The 21111-nt window shown below is 40.4% G+C and overlaps 1 protein-coding gene and 1 long non-coding RNA gene across 7 annotated transcripts in view; one reads left to right on the top strand and one right to left on the bottom strand.

The window, feature by feature from the left end:
* Smarca2 (SWI/SNF related, matrix associated, actin dependent regulator of chromatin, subfamily a, member 2) overlaps positions 1–21111 on the bottom strand; it is a 174760-nt gene that overhangs the window by 65051 nt on the left and 88598 nt on the right. For all 6 annotated transcript variants that reach the window (XM_003472196.5, XM_013155035.3, XM_013155036.3 and 3 more), the window contains exons 23-27: positions 19222–19388; positions 14645–14808; positions 9474–9701; positions 5905–5982; positions 1105–1323 (exon numbers count right to left, since the gene is read on the bottom strand). In XM_003472196.5, coding sequence (XP_003472244.1) covers positions 1105–1323; positions 5905–5982; positions 9474–9701; positions 14645–14808; positions 19222–19388 — 856 coding nt within the window. The remainder of the gene's footprint in view (positions 1–1104; positions 1324–5904; positions 5983–9473; positions 9702–14644; positions 14809–19221; positions 19389–21111) is intronic.
* On the top strand, positions 9679–20069 carry LOC134476422 (uncharacterized). Its single transcript, XR_010048042.1, has 2 exons — positions 9679–9813; positions 19185–20069. It is a non-coding gene; the product is annotated as an uncharacterized LOC134476422 (long non-coding RNA).

The raw sequence follows: 21111 nt of genomic DNA, 5'->3' as shown, positions 1-21111 counted from the left end.
TGATATCCAATCTCAAAATCCTTTTCATTGCCTTTCCATGATCCTATCTAGTTATGCCCTGGGTCTTAAAGCCCTCATCTTTCAAAGCTTGAGAATTATATTTCCTTTGGAGAAAATGAACAACTGCCAACAATTCTTTCTATTTTCATTGGTTTTTACCCAACTATACTTGCTATTTCCAGCATGGATTTACTGATTCTGTCTGGAATGCATGTCCTAGGGTGCTCTGCCTGTCAGGTACCAAGTCTGCTCCCAATAAAGGAAGCGGAGCTAAATCTTCACAGGAAAGAATCACACCACCCTTGATATTCACACACATGGTTCCCACCAGCATATGGGCACTTATATGTTCTAGAAAGAACACAGTCAACATGAAAAATCATCATTTATCTGAAGAGAAAAAACATACAAATAACTTTTCCAGCCACAGTGATTCAAGTTCCAGGCTTCATCCTGCATGTTTGTGATAGGCAGATCACATCAAACCACAATCGACTATACAAATATACTGGTACCCACTGATTCTGTGACTTCTATCCAATTCTGTCCTGATTAGTCACGTGACCTGTTTGAGTTTCATTTTTTTTTTCCACTAAACCAAGAGAATACAAAGGCATCTCCCAAATCTAAATGCACCTGCCTATGAAATAACAGAAATCAATGCTTTTCCTGAACTATGTCCTGTAGAAGTAAAACCCTGATTAAAGACCATGACATAATGGAGAATAATTAAAAAAATCTCTAAAGTCCTCTTCCACATTGTAATGCTCAGTTTGACAGAGTGAAGATGATCACGCAACTGATCATAAAACATTAGTGGGTCTTCCAGCTCCAATAATCCTGTGCTTCCAATTACCTATTCTGCTCTCACAAAGAAATAAAACAAAACAAAAAACTTCACTGTATTTTTGTTCCAAGCACTGCCATGAAACATAGGATGACTCTTCCACACCAGCACAATGACTTTATCCTCTATCTTCAAGAGTTCATTCTCTCTAATTGCCAACTGGAACCCTCAAAGGATTCCAACTTTAATCTCCTAATGTCTCCAAGCCACCAAAAACATTCTGACAACCAAGTACAAGTCAAAAAAGTCACACCTACCCTGAGCCACTGCTTCTCTGTGAGGGCATCACTGTAGTCCACGTCACGGCGCTGTCGAGATCCCCTACCAAAGATTTTCTCCTCCTCCTCCTCACACGTGAGCCTTTCCACTTCAGCATCATCCTTAATAATCCAGGAGGGCAGCTCATCTTCCTCCATTAAGCGAGGTTTGCGCTTCGGATTCCGGGCATCTTCCCTCCGCCGGTCCATGTCCATTCGCTAGAGAATGCACAAAAGTGTCAACCAAAGAGAAGTGTGGTTCTGCACAGTGGTACAGAACGACAGTACCGATAACTTCCATAAGCCCTCTTAGACTACTGCGGGGCCCCCCTCCCCCCTTCAGTCCCTTTATTCTGGTTTACTTGTACTAGCCCAGCCCTAATCCACGGTATCTAGGGAAAGATTCCACAAAGAAAAACCCCTTCCTTTCCTCTGTACTTGTCTCCTAAACTTATTTATGCATTTAAAAACATTTCTCAAGAATTTCTCTTCTAAGTGTATGTGTGTGCCAAGCATCCCCTTAAGTAACTGAGAAAATTCAAGGTGGGGATGCATTTTAGAATTTAAAATTTGTTCATTTCCTGGAAGAAATGAGCTTTCTGAGTTCACAAAAGAGAGAATTCATTAAGAATATATTTCCTTTTGTTCAAGAGGGTTCATGCTTTTAATTAAGCAGTAAGGTGGGGAGAAGTGAGCCAATGTCTCACTATAGGATGGCTGCCTCCCGCTGGGCAGGCAGAGGGACATATAGGTTTGACTGGTCAGTTGCCATGAGTGAACTGAATTTTCAATACAACACAGACACTGTGAGAGGAATACTGTCTACTTCTTTCCTTTTCACAAGTTTAGCTCTTATGAAAATATTACACCACAAGGAAACAGACTTCAGAGGTCATCTTAACTTATATGTGAAAAGGCCTCCTTTTGAGCCTTCAAAATGTCTATGTCCACACCTCTGTGCGCCTTTCAAAAAATCAGTTCATTTGTAAATCAACTGAGTTGTACATACTTGGCTTTAAACTATAACTAAATAAACTGATAGATTAAAAAAAGAGCAAATAAAAGCACCATTGCCATTCTAGATACATGACCAATATCACTAGCTAGAGATACCATTTCTACAATCAAATAGATCATTAATCATTAAATTATTTACCTTTTCCCTCTTCCTTCGGCTCTACCGTACCGAAACGGGGATTTGACCTATTTTTTTCCCTTAAAAGCTAAAACTGAACATGTACATGAAATATATACTATTTGAACCCAAATATGACCCTAGGATATAGGTAAAGGTCAAAGCTCCTTAAACTATATTCAACTTTTTTGGCAATCACGACCCTTCCAGGATGCGGCAGGCTTGGACACAGTGATGTCCCATTGGTAGATAAATGTGGCCATCCTGCCCTGTCATGGGTTATACTTAGCTCACAACGCTCTGCTTAATCCTGCCTTCTAATACTTTAGTATCAGGAATGGGATCAACCAACCCCACATAATTAGCACAGGAAGGATGGTTTATTTACAGGAGGAGGGGCTGCATAAAGCAACTTTCTGACAGTTATTAGATAACTAATAAAAATGTTTTTCATTAATGTTCTACACTGACAAAATATTTCCCCCTCATTTTTTTATGTGATGGTACCATTACCTATATACCAAACTCAGTAAAAGTACTTATGTTATTCAACTGTCTAAAATTGAGAATATTTTCTGATACAAAAAGAAACTATACATTTGTGTGAATGTGTTTGCTTTCTTTTAGAAAGGTAGATGCAATTATGTAAGTTTAAAGTCTTAATGAAGTATTCCTCCCCAGCGATCCTACTTGTAAAATGCCAGTACAAATCTTAATACAGGAAGAAAAGTCTAACTGCTTATTTAGTTGCTCCATAAATATTTATCTTGAGACCTGATTACAAACCATATATATATATATATATATATATATATATATATATATATATAATAACTTTTTTTTTTTGGTACTGGGGATCGAACTCATGACCTCACGCTTGCCAGGCAGGCGCTTATGCCACTGAGCTAAATCCCCGGCCCCTGTATAATAATTTTTAAAAGTATGCTTTGCTTTTGTACAGAACACAGTACCTAAAATCCTAATGTTTGCATGCTAGAAAAACATTTCAGACATGTTAATATTTTTAGGTAAAACTCACAGGTAACCAAGATAGAAGGTAACTTTCTGAACTCACATTTTTAGGAACAGAAATCAATACAAAAGTTTAAAAGACAAGTTTTATTTTAAAGCAAGTATCTTCTTATCTTGTTCATAATGTCTATGATTTTATAATGAATTCTTTTATAACAATTGATAAAGAGTTTAAATATTTAAAACACACAAACTTAGTCTAGCTCACATTCCATTCTTGTTTCTCAGAGAACCTTTTAATCAGAGTAGCTGGCAAGAATTCAAAATTTATCTCCTGCCTCCTGGTGGAGGTGCTGATGAACAGTGAACTGGCCAAAGGCAGCCAACTGATTCAAAGATATTAAAAACCAAACCAAACACAACTCCACATAATCCCCCAAACAAAAATCAACCTCTAAGAAACAGGCATGAAGAGTTACAAAATCAAAATATCTATTAAAATGTGTTCTCTAACCATTCTTACCTGTTATGCCCCTATTCTTCACATAGTAATATTCCCAAGTTAAAAGACTCTGCCTTGGACAGATATTCACAATTTTTTTCTAAAGTTTTTCAATTTTTGCAAACACCCAACCAAAAAGTAAGGAAGGAGAAATATTCTTTTTCCCTTACTTCAGGACTGCTAGTGGAACTTGACATCTCTGGACCTAATCTAATTTGTATAATGCCAAGCAACTTATCTTCTCCCGCATCCTAAAAATATCTGAGATCACAGTAGCACAGAATTGTTGCCCATCAGTGATCACCCCGAGAGGCTGAAGGCCTCTTGCCTACATGCCACCCCCCACCGTCTACATTTTAATAAGTTCCTCGAGTAGGAAGTCTATTTCCAATGTGTGTCCCTGACCTCCTTAAGTAGAGAGTAATGTATGAACATGGTAACTAGCAGTAGGAGTTAAGAAATTCAGGTTTTATGAAGACCATATGTTGGCTAAATCTTCTTATTGCCTTTTCTCTCCAAAATGACTTGACCTAGGTATTGTGGCTCTTGGGGGGAGGGTAGAGGACAGAGGAGAAGTGTACATCCCAGGTCAGGAGTCAGTTCAGGAGTGATTGTGATGGCTATCTCAGTTTTCCTGAGAAAGAGTTAGAGGTCTTTTTATCATGAGTCATTATGTGTGGACACAATCAGTGCTCCCTAGACAAAAATCACAAAAACTCATAAGCATCCACACTGCCAGGGCTTCATTCTCAGATTGTCTAGGCTAAAAAAGGTGGAAATTGCAAACCCTCTAGGTCATAGTTGGCCCACAGCTATGTTTTGCTTGGCCCACAGTGGTGCAGCAGTTTTAAAAGCCCTGAATTTAGTTGAAAATATTCTGAAATCCTGAGACTGTTTGTAAAAACAGATCTCCAACTTTTCTTGCGAATTTGTGATCTCTGCCTATGTGGTTCTCACACGTGTGCCTTGTAGCTTTGTCCTCAGACACAGCATCTCCCAGGCAACTACCCACTCTGCTGGCTTTGCTTGTATGGACCGTTTGCCCGAGACTGAAGGGCATCCTAATTCGGGACATTTGATCTTAGGGTTCTGCAGCCTTCAATGACTAAAGCTATGGTTTACATTTATTCACTCCCTCCACAATAAAGTTAAATGTCTTTGACAAACATCAGGCTGATCAATGGCACTGGAGGGAACCTCTTATCTTTACATAATTGAGTTTATCCTGACGCATTCACAAAAGTCTGAAATTTTGCAAGCATTCATTCAGTAGATATCTACTGCATGACAGCTACATGTATAGAACTGGGCTGGTCGCTGGAGATACAGAGAAAACAAAACAGCAAGAAAGTAGCTAATGCCACTCTGTGAGCTGCTCTGTAGCCTTCCCTCATTTGCAATGCACCTGCTCCCCTCAAACCCTGGTTTGTAGCAGGCCATGTGTATAAATAAAATCCTGGTTTCAGCAAAATTACGGTGCTATGTGTTATGGAACTTCATAGTTGAAAATGGGCATTAAATTCTTAAAAGCCAGAGTTCTTTTGCAACCACTATACCAGTAGAGTCCAGGCATTTCTGCTCTTTAAATAAAGGCTACACCTTCCTTGCTATGCACCTTGCTTAACTCCTATTTGCTTAAATTGGCTTTCTGCAGTGAGGAGAAGAGGCACTCCTATGTCCCGTCAGCTGCTACTGCTCACCTGTCACCACAGGGAGCAGATTTGCTTTCATTAGGAAGGAGGCAGCTAGGACGCAGTTGTGTGTTCAGATGCCTTCATGAGCAGGACAGCTTTCCTGCATAACACTGGGCCGGGATTAGAGGCAGACTAGGTGTGAGGGGCCACAGGATTACACGTCCTGTCCAGAGAGTGCAGCTGCTACTCAGCTCTGGCCAACTGTTTCTAAAGTGTTGGGACTGATACTTCCCAGTCCCATTTTTTAAAAAGCCAGAATTCAAGATTCTTTTTATGTTGGCAACAAATGCAAAATTTTAACAAATGCTGTGTGGGCCAAACAAAATATGTCTGCAGGCTAAATCCAGCCAGTTTGCAGAGTCTGAACCGAAGGAAGGCACAGGCTTCACAAATGAAGTTCTGCCAGGGAACACAAGCTCCAGGCCTTTCAGTTAAAAAAAAGGGGGGGGGGGTAGAGGGGAAAGGCATTAGGTTGTCGTGATTTTCTACAACATTACCATAAAAAGGTCAAACTCCTCTTCTCGCCGAGCAATCATTTGGTTCAGAGTCTCATCATCAGGTACTTCATCTTCTTCCTGGGGTTAAAACAGAGCGATTGAACAGGCATTAGGAGAGGGGCTGGGCAGCTCAGGGCAGGCACATATGCACAAGGGGAATCTGTCTTGCACACCAGAAAGGTTCTAGTCCTCAATCCAGAAAGGAAAGAGGATTCCTGAATTTAGTTCTTGCCATTCATATTTTGCAAACTATTCACATCATCTTCACAGAGCAAGGGAGGAAATGAGTGCATCTAAGGAGTACTGATCCTCCTGGGCGTGTATCTGTGTTCTTTTTAAAACAAGTTATTCCGTATCTCCCAGCCTCAGTGACCTCATATGTAAAACAGGTGTGACATCCACTTCACAGGGAGATGTAAGACTGAAATAAGCACATCCACACGCAAAAGTACTTCAGGTTAATTCTTCTGATTTCACTGATCTTATCCCAAATATCAGTGCCTCTTTTCAAAGCCTTACAAAAAACCTAAGCATATGAAACTTGGTGACTGAGCACAGGGCAAAGCCAAAAACTCGTTATGTGGTTTTTTTTTTTTTTTGTCTTTTTCATTTTTATCGGTACCGGGGATCAAACTCATGACTGCCTGCTTATGCCGCTGAGCTAAATCCCCAGCCCCCCATTATGTGTTAAGCATATAAACTTTGGGATGTTTGATGGATGCATTTCAGTACGTACTACTGTTGCTAAGGATTAAGACTGTAGTCAAGACAATTTGGGAACAAAAAGATGTCAAAACTAAATTAAAATAAATAAATAATATACTGAATTAAAATAACTTAAATGAAGGAGAGAAAGCAATTATGCCAGATCTAAAATTTTCATTTTATATCTTGTTAAACAAAGGCACATTATCTCTCTGCTAATTCCTTGGGATCCAACAGTTCTCAAGTTTCTCAGAAATGTTACGCTATGACTTAAACACTTATAAATGACTCTACAAGTTGGGCATATACTATAGGACTTATTTTCCAAAAGTATTTTTATCATATGCTGAGTGGGCTTGTTAAAAAATCAAGTTGGGGAAGTTCAGTGTATCAGCAGAGGGAAGAAAGAGGAAAACAGAACTTCAAACATCCAATTACACAAATCAAATGTTCAAAATGAGGCAAGTGTTTTACAAAAAGAATGTAAGTGAACCAGCAGCCTAAATGAGATGACGATGTCAATTCCCAAGATAACGTCTGAATGCACTATAGGGACTTAATAAGTGTTAGAAATGAAATGAATGCAACCCAATAAAGCACAAAGCCTATGATTCAAGATAATAATTACTGCTGAGAAACTTTCTATTTTGGTTCACCTCTAGATTGATTGAAGTCAATGTGTCTAAATATTGCATTTCACTGACAAAGACACACTAGCTAAAGACTAGGGTCAGGCTGCACAGTACCAAGCATCTGCTTAGTGCAGCCTCAGGTAAACAGATCTTCTCTTTCACCTTCCCTCTTCCTGGAACTATGCCACCCTCTCATCCCTTGCACACTGAGTCCTTAGATGACCTCATGTCCAAGATGAAAAGATTCTCTTTGTAAGTTAACAGGAAACCTGACCACAGTGGCCTGAATTCCTGGGGAATCAAACAGCTGGGCAGTTTGCAATAAATTCTTCCCAACTTCTCTGTGCCCCAGTGCTTTATGGGGTGCCAACTGTGACAGCAGCAGCCTGGGCCGCCTGGGAGAGTCAGGACCAGAGCTCTGACTGCGGTCTATCAGTGTCACCAGTTGCTTTCACATCAGGGCACAATTCACCCAGAGTGTGCTAACATTTGTTTGACATAGCGGTGCCCGAGGAGGAACATGGAGCCCCAGCAGGGCTGCCCACAGCTAGAAGCAGCTGGCATGGGGTTCCACAGCAGGGCACACCCGGTGGTCCCTAGGCCTGGGACAGATCAATATCTTCCTGTGGCTTAGGAGGGCTATAAAACTCCAACTTCCTTGCACATAATCTAACCCAGGTCAGGCAGGATTTTCATAAGGCCTGCAGAAAGCAAATAAGCAAATAAGCAAAAGCGCATCGGGCCTCCTGGCTACAAACCAGCTCTGCTCACATCTGCTCTGAGGCGGTAGGTGCATTCATCACAGCGTCTCCTGGAAATGGCCAACTGTGTAAGTGACAACCCAAACCGCCTGACAACCTGCTGCTATGTCTGCAGAAAATATTCCAGTTCATGACTCTGAAGTGGTGAATTGAGACAAAAATCTTTAAATGTGTGTGGATGAGCGACTGCATGTGCATACATATTTTTCATCATTTTATGAAACTCAGTGGAAAACTAATCAAACACACATTGCTGACCAATTAGGAGCCATCATATCCAAGTACTCTTTAATTTGCAAAAAGACTCATTTTAGGATTCCTTAAAATATCAAGCTCTAGTCCATATTTAGATTCCTTTCAAAAATGGAAACTGGGTAAGATTTTTTTAAAAAGAATTTGGTTTTTAATTTACGGAAGACTTCAAAAGCACATAGACAAAAATCTAACTGTAATATTTGTAATGAAAATAAGATTGAGTATAAATATTTAATGGAAATTTATGCTTCAATTTATAAATATGAGCATACAAAACCAAATTTGTCCATCTAGCCAGTAAGAACTGGTGCTGATATTTTACACAGCTTTGCAGATTCTATAAATATATTGTAAAACCTATTTCATATCAATTTTGAGTGGACCTTAGGACCTAGAGTCATGGGCATACTAGACAAACACTTGTACCACTGAGTAACATTCCTAGGCCTAAAATTTATAGCAGTGAATAAAGTTGGTAATTAAATAGATATAAATGATAAACCCAAAGATTCTCTAAAAAGAGTCAATATATTCTTCAAAGCATGTTGGCAAATGGAGACTTTTTAACTTGTATTTTTTGCAGCTTTATGTAAACTGTTTATTCAGCCTTGCAGATGGAACCCAGGGCCTCACACTGGATAGGCAAATGTTCCACCACTGAGCCACACCTATAGCCCTTCTCTCAACTCTTAAAGAAAAATTTTAAGTAAAGATAAAGGCCATGCTTTCCAAGCCCAAGTACAGCTAAGTGAGCTAAAGAGAGCACTGAAAGCTTATCCTACGGGCATGACGAAGCACTGTCACCTCTGATCAAAAGCAACAGAGAAAGAGGGCTCTGGAGGATGGAAAAAAGGAAAGGTGAAGTGGGACAGTGCCAGGTTTGGTCTCTTGTGGTTGACTTTGTCTGCCAAGTATCCTCCTGCAGTTCCACAGCAATCCTACAGGAGGCAGCATTTACAATACAATGCGGCACACTCAAGATTCTCCCTGGAAACAGCCACACAGGCCAAGCCTTGAGGTCCCTCTGGCATCAGCTTTAAAGACAGTCATTCGGATAACTTTCAGAGGCTTTCTGTGCTTGGGAAATAAGATAGCAGCTAATTTATTCATTTTAATTAACACCAGTCCAGGAAATTCTTTACAGAACAAAGAGGTTATTCTTAATCCTTAAGAGACAACAGGTCATTGATTTCATAGACTCAGCTTCCTCTAATACCTCATTTTCCTCTTCGTGCTCCAATATGGCCTGCAGGAATGCTCTCCGCTCATGGCTTGAAGATTTCTGATCGAACATGCCGGCCTGGATAACTTTCTGATCCACATTCAGCTTGTACTTCGCAGCTGCCAGAATCTTTTCCTCCACGCTGTTCACGGTGCAGAGCCTCAGCACCCGGACCTCGTTCTGTTGACCGATGCGGTGAGCCCGGTCTTGTGCCTGCAGATCCTGTTTGTAAGAGCAATTCACGGTGAGGTCTGCGGTGCTTGCATTAGCCTAGCAAACAAGTCCTTACCCAGGAGGGAAATGTAGGAAGGCTATTTAATCCGCCCTCACTAAGGTAAGATCTTGCTTACATTTTAAAAATATACGAGTTACTTTCTTTGGAAAAAATTCAAGGTCATTCCTAGTTGAGGAAGTGTGGTTTAAATTAACTAAGCCAACTGAAATAACATCTCTGGTTTTGACACCCAGATCTCAGAATATTTTTATTTGCCCTTAGATTTACCATTGAAATTGGTCCCTGCCTACAAAAAAAGCCAGTACTTATGAAGTCAGAATTTGGATTTAGATGTTACCCATAACTACTTCTAGATTGTAAGAAGTACCTTCCTTTCATGTTGTGGAAGCAAAGATTTTTCAAACTGTATATTAATGCATCAGTTGTACATACACACACTACACATACAGGCACATAACATACATCATATACATATACATACATGAGAGAGACAGACAGACACAGAGAAATTGCCAGCCAATTTCCTGGCTAAATTAAATGCTCAATCTTTAAACTGGAAAATGAAAAGGATTGCTTTTGGAGTACTAAATTAGTGATCTTTTGGGGATAGAAATCTGGCATAATGTACCAAAATTTGAAAAAAAATTAGGTATAGCTCTCATTCAGAAATTTCACCTCTAGAAAAGTATCCTACAGAAACAATCAAGGATGCACAAAGATTTCTTGGCATTACCAACGTGTGTGTGTGTGTGTGTGTGTGTGTGTGTGTGTGTGTTAGAAGGGACTGAACCAGGACTGATACACTAAGCTACAGCCCAGTCCTTTTTATTTTATTATAATTTTGAGACAAGGTCTTGCCATGTCGGCTATGTGCCCTTGGCTGGGCTTGAACTTGTGATTCTCCAGCCTCAGCCTCCGAGAGTGCTGAGATTACAGGCATATGCCACCGTGGCTATAATGTTTTATAAAAAGTAGAAGTAAGCATTCAACCATGACAGATTGGTTAATTGAATTATAGTATGCTACTTATATGCATACTAACATAGTAGCATGAATACTATATTGTAGAAATTTAATGACTGAAAGCTTTAAAAGTGAAAGCTATAAGTTATAAAGGAGATGTAGATTATTTTACTTTTGCTTATTTATTTATACCATGAGAAAGGTAGGAAGGACAAACACCACCAACATAATGTGTATGTCTCCAGTAATAAAATGATGGGTGCTATTTAATCTTCATTTTGCTAACATATAGCTTAACAATTTGTTTTTGTTTTTTACTTTTAAACATATAAATCTTAGATGATAGGAAGCAGAAAGACGGACTTTACGGAGATGGGAAGAGGACCTGGGAATGTGGTCAGATGGGATGCAAAGGAGAGGAAGAGGACATGAAAAAAGAGAAAGCATAGGTACCAGCACCCCACAATGAACATATTCAGTGTGTGTCACAAATATATACTGATACCTTTTTAAAATAGCAGTTAAAAGGAAAAAGGCATTAATGAGATGTTTATGTAAAAACTTCCATAACCCTGTGAAGCAGAGTTAGCTAATTTCACAGCTACTCAGTAAAAATTTGGCATGTCCCCTTCATTCATGGTGCTCTCAGTGATGGTCGCTGGACCAGGGTTGATTAGTTGTTCGTGTGTCCCCCAATCAGACTCTCGCCACATCTCGCAGTTCTACAATATCCTTCCACAGAGTTGACACTCAAAAGTTCTAAGTCCCTCCTCTTGACCAGGGAGGTTCTTAGTTACCTTCCCACAAGAAACCAGTAGCTCTCTGCCCAGGAGATTTGCTTTTGCTACTGCAGGCTCTGAAATTACATGATTGATTAGGCAAAAGTTTTTCTCAGAAGATAGTTGAGTAAGTTAGTGTAAATATAGTGCTGAACTACAAACACAGCTGGGATCCTTCCAATTTAGATTATTTTCTAAAGAGGAGATGGGTTATTAAAACCCCAAAGCCAGGGAGGGGAGCTTCTAAATTTCCTTTTTAAGGCTTTGACCCAACTATCTCTCTCAATGCATCTCCAGGACAGCTAAGTGAGAGCCAAGGTGACAAGCTCTGTGTCACCAACTTTTCATGATATTCTGGGGCACGGTCTGCAAACACCTTCTGGAATAGGCTCAACATTAAGACTCTAGGCTACCTGGGCCAGGTGTAGAAGGGGACCAACTGTCCTCTTCAAACCTTGACACACTCGGGTTTCAGTCTGGCTATGTGCTCCTGAGCAAATTAACAGAGACTGGTTTCTTTACATGAAAAAAGTTTTGAGGGTTACTTGAAGGAAGCTATGCAAAGTGCCTAGAACTTTCTTGCATAGTTGCTGCTTATAGAATTGGTTCCCTTACATTTTGGATGAAAACTTATTCATATGACTTCAAGACCACTGATTTCTGAAAATAGAAAATTTTCCTTACTTCACAGCCATGTGTCAGTGATGACAGGAACAAGCTGGTCAGCCTATTTCCCTCAATCAGGTGGAAGTGAGCCCAGCTTTTGCAGATGTGAACACAGGAGAAGAAGGACCAGCATGAGGACCTGTGATCAGTCAGGTCATAGGAAACGTGGGGTCCTCTGTTCTGTGCCAGAAATCTGGCACAGGTACAGTTAGAAGGGGAACTATTATTTTACTTTGGTTCTGGTGATACCCCTTTAGCTACTGGTCATAAGTGTCCCCAAAGTTTGTAACAGACAGGAGGGAAGTGGAGTGGTAAAGACAGGGAGATAGGGGGAGAGAGGGAGAGAAGGAGAGAGGAATAAGGGGAGAGAAAGAGAAGCATAGATAAGCCAGTATTTCTTTCCATGAGACACTAGCATTTCCAAAAACACTGATTTCCTTCTTCTCTTAGAGTTTACACTGTGCCAGGCCAGATGAACAGGTGAGACTTGACAGAAGATAAAACACAGCAGACCATTCCATTCACCTGCAGGCCATTACCAAAAAGAGAGGCCAGTAAGCAGAGTGATCTAAACTGCACCACACTGCGCACTCAAGAGGAGATGAATCCCATTTCCTCCTCCTCAGATGCCACCTGAGCTCAGTGCTGCAGCATGACAGACGCTCCTCGCATGCTCGCAGAGCAGATACTAAGGGAAATGATAAAAAGTAAAAATGCAGGTGCCAGGCCCGTGGTATATGTCTGTAACTCCAGCACTCTGGGAAGCTAAGGCAAGAGGATTCCAAGTTTAAGCCCAGCCTGGGGAACTTAGCAAGACACAGTTCCAACATTTAAAAAATATATAAATAAAACAAAAGGTTGGGAATGTAGTTTCTTGAGAGGCCCTGAGTTTATTTCCTAAACCTGAAGTATGGGGTGGACATCTTTCACTGGATATGAAGTTTGCCTGAGCTCTGGAATGTAACATGGAATACCAAAAAATAAACAACATAGAAAAATGTTTCCTGAATGAAGAAGACTTGGAACACAAAAACTATGTGCTGGTGGCTCTCCACCTTGTGTCAAGATCAGAACATTTCAATAATAATTCTGATTTAGCATTGTCACCTGTGAGGAATGACCACGGAGTACATGCAGTGCTCAACTCAGTCAAGAGAAGCCCCAAGGACAGTGACCGTCTTCCATCCCAGCTACTCAGGAGGCTGAGGCAGGACCATTAAACGCTTAAGACCAGCATGGGCAACTCAGCAAGGACCTATCTCAAAATATACAAAGACCTGGGGAAGTGCTTTAGTGGTTCAGTGGTTCAGTGGTTCAGTGATACAGCACCGCTGGGTTCACTCGCCAGCACCACAAAAACAATAAAAAAAATTTTAAAAGTGTTAGAGATTGTCTGTGGGAATCTCCTGGAGTGTTTGCAAGGATACATCTTGACCCACTGAATAAGAAATAAGAAACCTGGGGGTTGGTGTGTAGCTCGGTGGTAAAGCACTTAACATGCAGGATGTCCTGAGTTTGACCTCCAGCACCAGTAAAAAACAAAACAGACTTTGGGGTGCAGTGGAAGGGACATGAAGCCAGGAGCATATATTTTCTTAAAAAGCTTTCTTGTGATTCTAATGTACCCCTGAACTCTACCGCCTGCTAGAAACACCATCTTGAAATGTTTCCTCTCCACCCGCCCAGCGGGCGCATGAGCCAGGCAGTGTTACCGCTGAGGAACCCCAGCTGGGTGAGGAGCCCAGGTGCAGTGCGTGCAGAATTCGCAGTCACATGCTGGCTGCATGTTCAGTTTACTGGCTTGAATCCAGTATTTTTTCTAAGAGGAATCGAAGCCTGATGCGTATCATTCTACCCAGCATCTCACCAGCAGGCAGGAAACCAGTGCCAGAAAGGATGAATTTAATTGTCTATTTAAGTCTTCTAAGTGCTCGTTCTCAAGGAGAATTCTGTATTTACCTAGTAAAAAGAGCTAACAATGATAGATGTTCGACAGAATGTTTTACTAGTGATTTTAAACAAAACACAAAGTATAAGGTGAAGTATCATATTGTTAGGCCTTGAGGAAGCTTTCTAACCTGCCTAGGACTCAAGTTTCCTTGATGAGGAAGATCCAAACACTTTATCAACTATTTGACAGGGTGGCTGTAAAACCCTTGTAAAACAATGGACATGTGAAACTCATACTCCTGTAACTCAGCCACATCCCAACCCCTGGAAAAGTCTGCTTTATCTTGTACCAGGTATAACTTTCTCCATGACTGTACCAGGAGGTGGGCATTGAAACATAGCAGAAACTGATTTTTTCTACCCTCATCTGCAGCATCGGTGGGGCCCTGTAGAATTTATATTCCATGGGAGATAAGAAAACAGCCATAATGATTGGGTGGCCTTTGTTTTTCCCTTTGAAACAGTTTAGTTGTTTAGAATTTGCCCTGTCCCATAAGTGTGTGCCAAGAAGCTGACTGTCCTTTAGGTCCTCCCCCAGAGGGAGGCCAGCTGCCAAAGTGAGTGGTGCCCACCTGATGAGGATTCCAGTCACTGTCAAAAATGACCACCGTGTCGGCTGCCTGTAGGTTTAAGCCCAGGCCTCCCGCTCGTGTGCTCAGCAAGAAAATGAAATACTGGGACCCGGGTTCGTTGAATTTTTTCAGCAAAGCAGCACGATCTTCAGACTTGGTGGTGCCTGAGGGATAAGAAAAATAAATGTGCCAGTTAATTCCTGTCTAAAAATGGCAGAAAACTAGACAGAAAAGACGTGTGTGCCTGAAAAATACATCCAAGGTCTTCTTCACATCAGTGAGGTAGCCACCAGGGTTCTTGTAGTTTTAAAAAGAACTCTGAACATTTTGCAATTAAAAAAAAAAGGAAAGATTGTTTAAATACTTACAAGGGGCCATGTTTGAAACATTACAAATCCTACATTCTTACCCTAATCCAAGACTTAATGAAAACATTTCCTGGATCTACTTCTGCTCTTTAAAATACCAAATAAATGTTAAAAACCCACCCACATGCACGTGCCTAAAATAGTTATTATAAGGACTTAAAACAACTGTGCTTACAGGCATTACAGCAAGGACTTACTTAGGCCAAGAGACTGAAAACAAAACAAAACTTGATTTCTACTGCTTTACCATTTGGGTTGCTACTTAGATGGTAAGGTAAAAATGTGAATGAATACGTTTAACTGTTTCTAGCCAGATCTGAAGCCATAATAATAAAGAAAGTGGGGCAGAGAATCTCAGTTTGTTTCATATGTTAACATCCTGCTCTACCATTCAGAGGATGCTGAACTGAAAACCTATCCAGCAGAGCAGTGGGTCAGACACCTGGGCGGCTTGCACCCCAGTCTGAGGAGGCTCCAGCACAGGTATCACAGTGCAGCTTCCTTTGGGACATACTTGCATTCCACGATGGCCATTGGGTCACCTGCTATCCACTTGTAATATATTTATTCAGCATTTTTACAAAATGCATTGTGGAAGGGAAAAACATAAAAACGCAAGCCATTAGTATCCCATCCAAATGTACCTCCCTAGAAAAGTGTAGCTGCCCGAGTTCTCCAAAAGCCTTTAGGCTGCGGGGAAATGCGCATGTTATGTGATACTCCCTGACTGCCTGCTAGACAAATATTATTTCTATGTGTTGTTCTTTTTTTAAGGATGAAAATATAGCAGTAATTTATTTCAGACGATTAAAACATTTAAGTGACTCCAGCTAAAGGAATCAAGTTACGTTATGAGGGTCAAGTTCCCAAACATGGGGAATCTGTTTTTCACGTTTAGTAAAAATAACAAGTATCCTCCTGAGGAGGAAAGAAAATCAATTCCCTACATTCAGCAAATGGGGATTAGGAACCAGGGGTTTTGTGGGCCCTCTTCACTTAACAAAGCAACATTCTTGAAACTTGGTTTATTTCCTGAATTAGAGTTTTTGTTTGGTGAGTTGCCACAGTGAATTGTAGGAATTTAAATTTGGAGGAGAAGCATTAATGCACTTTGCTCAGTGAGTTTTCAAACATGTGGAAATCTTTTTCCTTTTACTTTCGGAACTGCCTTTCCAAAATCATCATGAACTATTTGTTCAGGATGCCAAGGGAGACATGATTTTTCCAACATGAAATCTTCGCTCTATATTACCTTAGCAGTTGCAGAATTCTTTTAAAATAAACTACTCATGTGGATTAATGGTATATATATTTGTTGGTTTACGCTGAAAGAAAAGCCACAGAAGCCAAAATATAACTAATAAAACAAAACTTCTAAAATAAAGAAAGGGTGTCAATAAAACTGGGAATGTCTCTACTTTGCATAAAATAACCTTAAGTGCAAAACAAAGCACTGACAAACAAAGAGAAATGTCAAAAGCACTTAGTCAAAGGAGTTCTCATGCCCTGTGTGGATACTTTAAGCAGAGATTGACCATACACCTGATGTTTATTTAAACTGTGCAAATGGGCTGCAAACCTGATACACTATAAAACAAGGATTCAATTCACTTCTCACACGACGCTGTAACATTTCTTATTACAAGGTTCTAAATTTGCTGGATGATTATTTCCATTAGTCAAAGTTTCCTAAGTCAAGATCTTTGCTGATCAACAGCAATCTTTTCAGCATCCCTCAGGGAGATTCAAACTATACGAACGCGTTCCTCCGAGGGAAAATGCTCCTTGCAGGTGCACAGTATTTGATGTGCTTGGCACTAGCATCGGTTTCAGAGTCTTCTAGACTTTGATGTTCAACATAACCAATTATAAAAATAGAATTAATAGCAAGGGCAATTGTGCTGAAAATTACAGAATTTGCCGAAAGGAATTCAGTGCTGGACTTTTAGGATCACTAATTTTAACTGAGTGGAAGCAGTTCTTGGAAAATTTAATCTTTTGGGATGAAACTTTACTATGTGCTCTCATTCAAAAATCATTTCCAGTGAAAACAAAAACAGTAACGGAATAGCAATGGAATCTATCCCATACACCCATAATCTTCGCAGAGAATAATTGCTCAGCTTTCAGTAGGTGATTTTTCTCCCCCAAATAAAAATCTCAGGCATCAAATTCAGTGATGAAAACCTGAAGACATTTGCCAACGTGGTGGAAGAGCGAGGTGGTACAGGCGCGCGCGCGCGTGTGTGTGTGTGTGTGTGTGTGTGTGTGTGTGTGTGTGTGTGTATGCTGGGAAAGGTGTATGTTAATTTATCCATATGCATACTGACTATTCATTAGTTTTTTTCACTCCCAAGAATGAATGGCTGCTATCTCAGGCCATCTGAAACACTTCAGACAATTTACTTTTTCTCTTTTCACTTAACATTAAGATCTCTGATAGCAGAACAGGGAATGGCCCATTCATCTGGTATCTGCAGTTTTTAGCTGTTTTCAGTTCAGTAGCTCTAAGTTCCAACTTATTGTTAAAATGTTGCCACAGCAGAGATGGGACATAGCTTACTAGATGTGCTAAAACTGAATTAATTTGGAATCAAAGAAATACAAGTTACAGGGGCTGAGGATATAGCTTAGTGGCATAAGCACCTCCCTGGCAAGTTCAAGGTTTTGAGTTTAATTCCTAGTACCAACAAAGAAGAAAAACACAAAGTTGGCCTTTAAAAAGAAATACAAGTTATAACAAATTGTATTTGTGTTTTTTCATCCAGTAAGTGGAGATCATGACAGCAAAGATAAAAAGGGATAACAGCACCTTATTTGCTAAGGAAATAAATAATGCATACAAAGTCCTTTCACTGGTATCCTGTGTATATTGTTAGATGTTAGGACTATTATTATTCATAATAATAGAGACAACAGGCTACTAAAGAGAATCTTTCAGACTGGCAAGAAAACATTACTGATTTGATTCAAGAAAGTCACTTACCAGTTTTATAGACTCAAATATTCCCAGGCTTCAGTCCTCAGAGAGGTGAGTTCAGAGTAAGTACCACAAAGTAGCTAACAGGAGTTATGTAGGACAGCTGGGAAGGGGGGTTTAGAAATCCAGAGGACATAAATCCAGGGAACCTGAGTGGAGTTACATGAGGAAGGGACAGTGCTGAGGATAGCTTTTAGATTATCATGTCTATTAGATGGGATCGTTTCTTTAAAAATGAATACCATCAGGAGAGGTAGACCAGACCGAGAATTCAACCAAGAACTCAGGGAAGAAAACAATGGGCAAGTCTGAGTTTGATATATTTCCAGTTACTTTTAATTACTGTAGTAGCAAAATGGGGACAAAATGTTAGATTGAAAATAAAACCTTCTAATAGAATAAACTTTAAATTTCCTGCCCACTTAACGATAACATTAATGCTGCATTAGATATAAACAGGTATTAGTTTTAGTGTGGAGTCAGGGATTAAATGCAGCCTGCCTGTCAATTAGCTCTACTCCTGTTTACCATTCCTGGAACACATTATCCCCTGCCATGGTAGGAAAACTGTGATTTTCTTTAATCTCTAAAATATTATGGCCTGTATCCAAATAATAAATGTAATTTAGCAGTCATCCTTAAATTCATATTTTCTTCCCTTCGCATCTGCTGGTGAATATTTAGGACATGGTATTTAAATTTCACTCTTAAAATCAGGTAAGTACTTTACACAGTTTACAAAATCCAGGAAGCAATATGGCTATACCTCTTTATATAAAATGTAAATATGTCCTATTTAGAGAGGCTTTAACAACAAATATAATTGCAAATGACCTATTATGTTATTACTGAAAAAAAGGAGACAGCGTTTAGCCTTTAATGGATATCTCCATAGAAAATTAAAAGCTTTTCAACATACTCTACATGGGGTATAGGATAAGAGTTGATTCTAGAACAAGGAAGACTTAAAACTCCAGTTTTGTCTAATTATGGAACTCCTAAGTGACTCTGAGTTTATCTATGTTTATCTGTATGTCAAATAAGCTACATACACAATTGCAACAGTCTTAAAGCTAGAGGATATAAAAACTGCCATCTAGCAAGTGCGCACCCAGCCTTCTAGTCAGCTTCTCAGTTTTCCTCTTGTTTGGCCGAGTTTGGCTCTAAGTACGACTATCCTTTCATTTTTCAGTCCTGTGGCTTCTGAGCCCAACATTTCCCGCACTTACCATCAAGACGCAGGTAAAGGAAGTTCCGGAAAGCAAAGTAATCCTCCATGATGGTCATGAGAGACGTCATCTGGCAGAAAAGCAGCACGCGGTGATTAGTCGCTCTCAGTTTGGGCAGAATACGATCAAGTAGCTCAAACTTTCCTGAGGCCCGATACAGCTCAGCCCTGAACCCAAAAATGCAAAACAAGAAGACAGTATTACTGCTGTCTTCCTGAAGGATCCAGTACCGCTGTGATGTTTGTGTAGTGCCTTGAACATCGTAAACATTCAGTAAAGAACTGTGGAATCAAAGAATGACTACCAACTCCAAAGCAATGGGAATGTTTAATGAAGAAAGAAAAAAAAATATATGTATGTACCAGGACTCGAACTCAGGACCTTGCACTTGCCAGGCAAAAGCGCTATGCTGCTGAGCTATATCACCGGCCCAGAAAATATATTTACATAAAACGCATAAAGGGTGTATATTTCATAGTAGGTTGATGGCAGATTCTAGAATGAAAAGGAAAGTCTTCTGTGTGTCTAATACTTTCCAGGGTTTCTCTCACTCAACTGCTGTCTTTGCCTTAAAGTTCCTGCTATTAAGTATGTAAAATTATTAACTTAGGGTACTTACAATTCATTCAAATTCTTATTAAGCACCTACTCTGTACCAAGCACAATACTACATGTGTATTGTGATAATGAAAGTGATTAATTGCACATTGTAAACACCATAAAGTAAAATACCAAGTGACAATAAGAGGGCTCTTAGCAATCCATACCACCCTCTGTAGATTACAGTGAGGTCTGGCAGACTGCCCTGGTCTGCTGCCCCGTTATAAATAAAGTTTTATCAGAACACAGCCATGCTCACTCGCTGCTGTCCGGCCCAGCTACTTTCAAGCTGTACTGCCAAACTGAGAGGGTGTCACAGACATTTTACAGCCACAAAGTTGAGTATTATGATCTGACCCTTTACAGAAAAAGTTTGCCAATAACTGGTTTAGAGTATGAAAGATAATTTCCCTGAAGAGATAATAATTCAGCTGAAATGCAAGAGAATGAGCATCCAAGTAAAAATGGGAGGATAGGGATAGAAAGGTGGAGATTCTAAGGAAAGGCAAGAACATGTGCAAAGGCCCTGGGAATAAAGGAGGCCGGTAAGTAGGACAAACAGGAAACACTAAGGGTGAGTGTGTTTAACCTGAAGCGAGGGGGAAACTGGCCCAGGAGATCAGAAAGGGAAGAGCGGGTAGGGGCTCCACTAGCTGCACTGCGTGGTCTGGTTCTCAGTGCAATGGACAATCACTGATGTGTTTTACACAGAGCAGGACCAAGCCAGGCATAAATTTTACATTGCCTTGGACACTGTGTAAAGTGACCTGAGGAGGGGACTACAGCCCTGTCTTCCCACAGCAGTGCAAGTGACAAATGCAAAGGTAACGGGTGGAGGTGATGCTATCACACAGAGAAAAGCTAAAGCAGGGCCCTTCTCCTCCCCAATTCACCACTTCTCTTCCATCGGTGTATGTCATATGTTATTAAAACTTAACTTTAGGGTTGCTATGGGTTGGGGAACTTGCCAGTGTAAATGCAGCTCACAACACTGAAACGTAGCACTGGGTTGCTGAATTTATGTCACGGTGTATAGTGTTTCTAACAGACAGATTTTTCAAACGTATGTCCTCTGGCTGGCTGTCCCTTGCCCTAGGCACTGTCCTGCAGATAGCTCCTCATGTCCTGTTTTCATCCTGCAATAGTGGTCAAGCTGCTGGGAGCAGGGGTGACCATGAGGCCCAAGAGGAAGTGAAGTAGGGGAGGGAAGAAAGTCACCGACATCGCTCCGGCATGAGTGACAGTTCCCCAGCCTTGCCCAGTAATTCTGTCTGCCTCTGCGATCTAACC

This window comes from Cavia porcellus, unplaced genomic scaffold, assembly GCF_034190915.1.
Source record: "Cavia porcellus strain 051 isolate PalLab524CR breed Dunkin Hartley unplaced genomic scaffold, mCavPor4.1 scaffold_1, whole genome shotgun sequence".
Classification (NCBI taxonomy): Eukaryota; Metazoa; Chordata; class Mammalia; order Rodentia; family Caviidae; genus Cavia; species Cavia porcellus.
The sequence above is the reverse complement of the archived record's forward strand: the minus strand, read 5'-3'. Positions and strand labels throughout refer to the sequence as shown.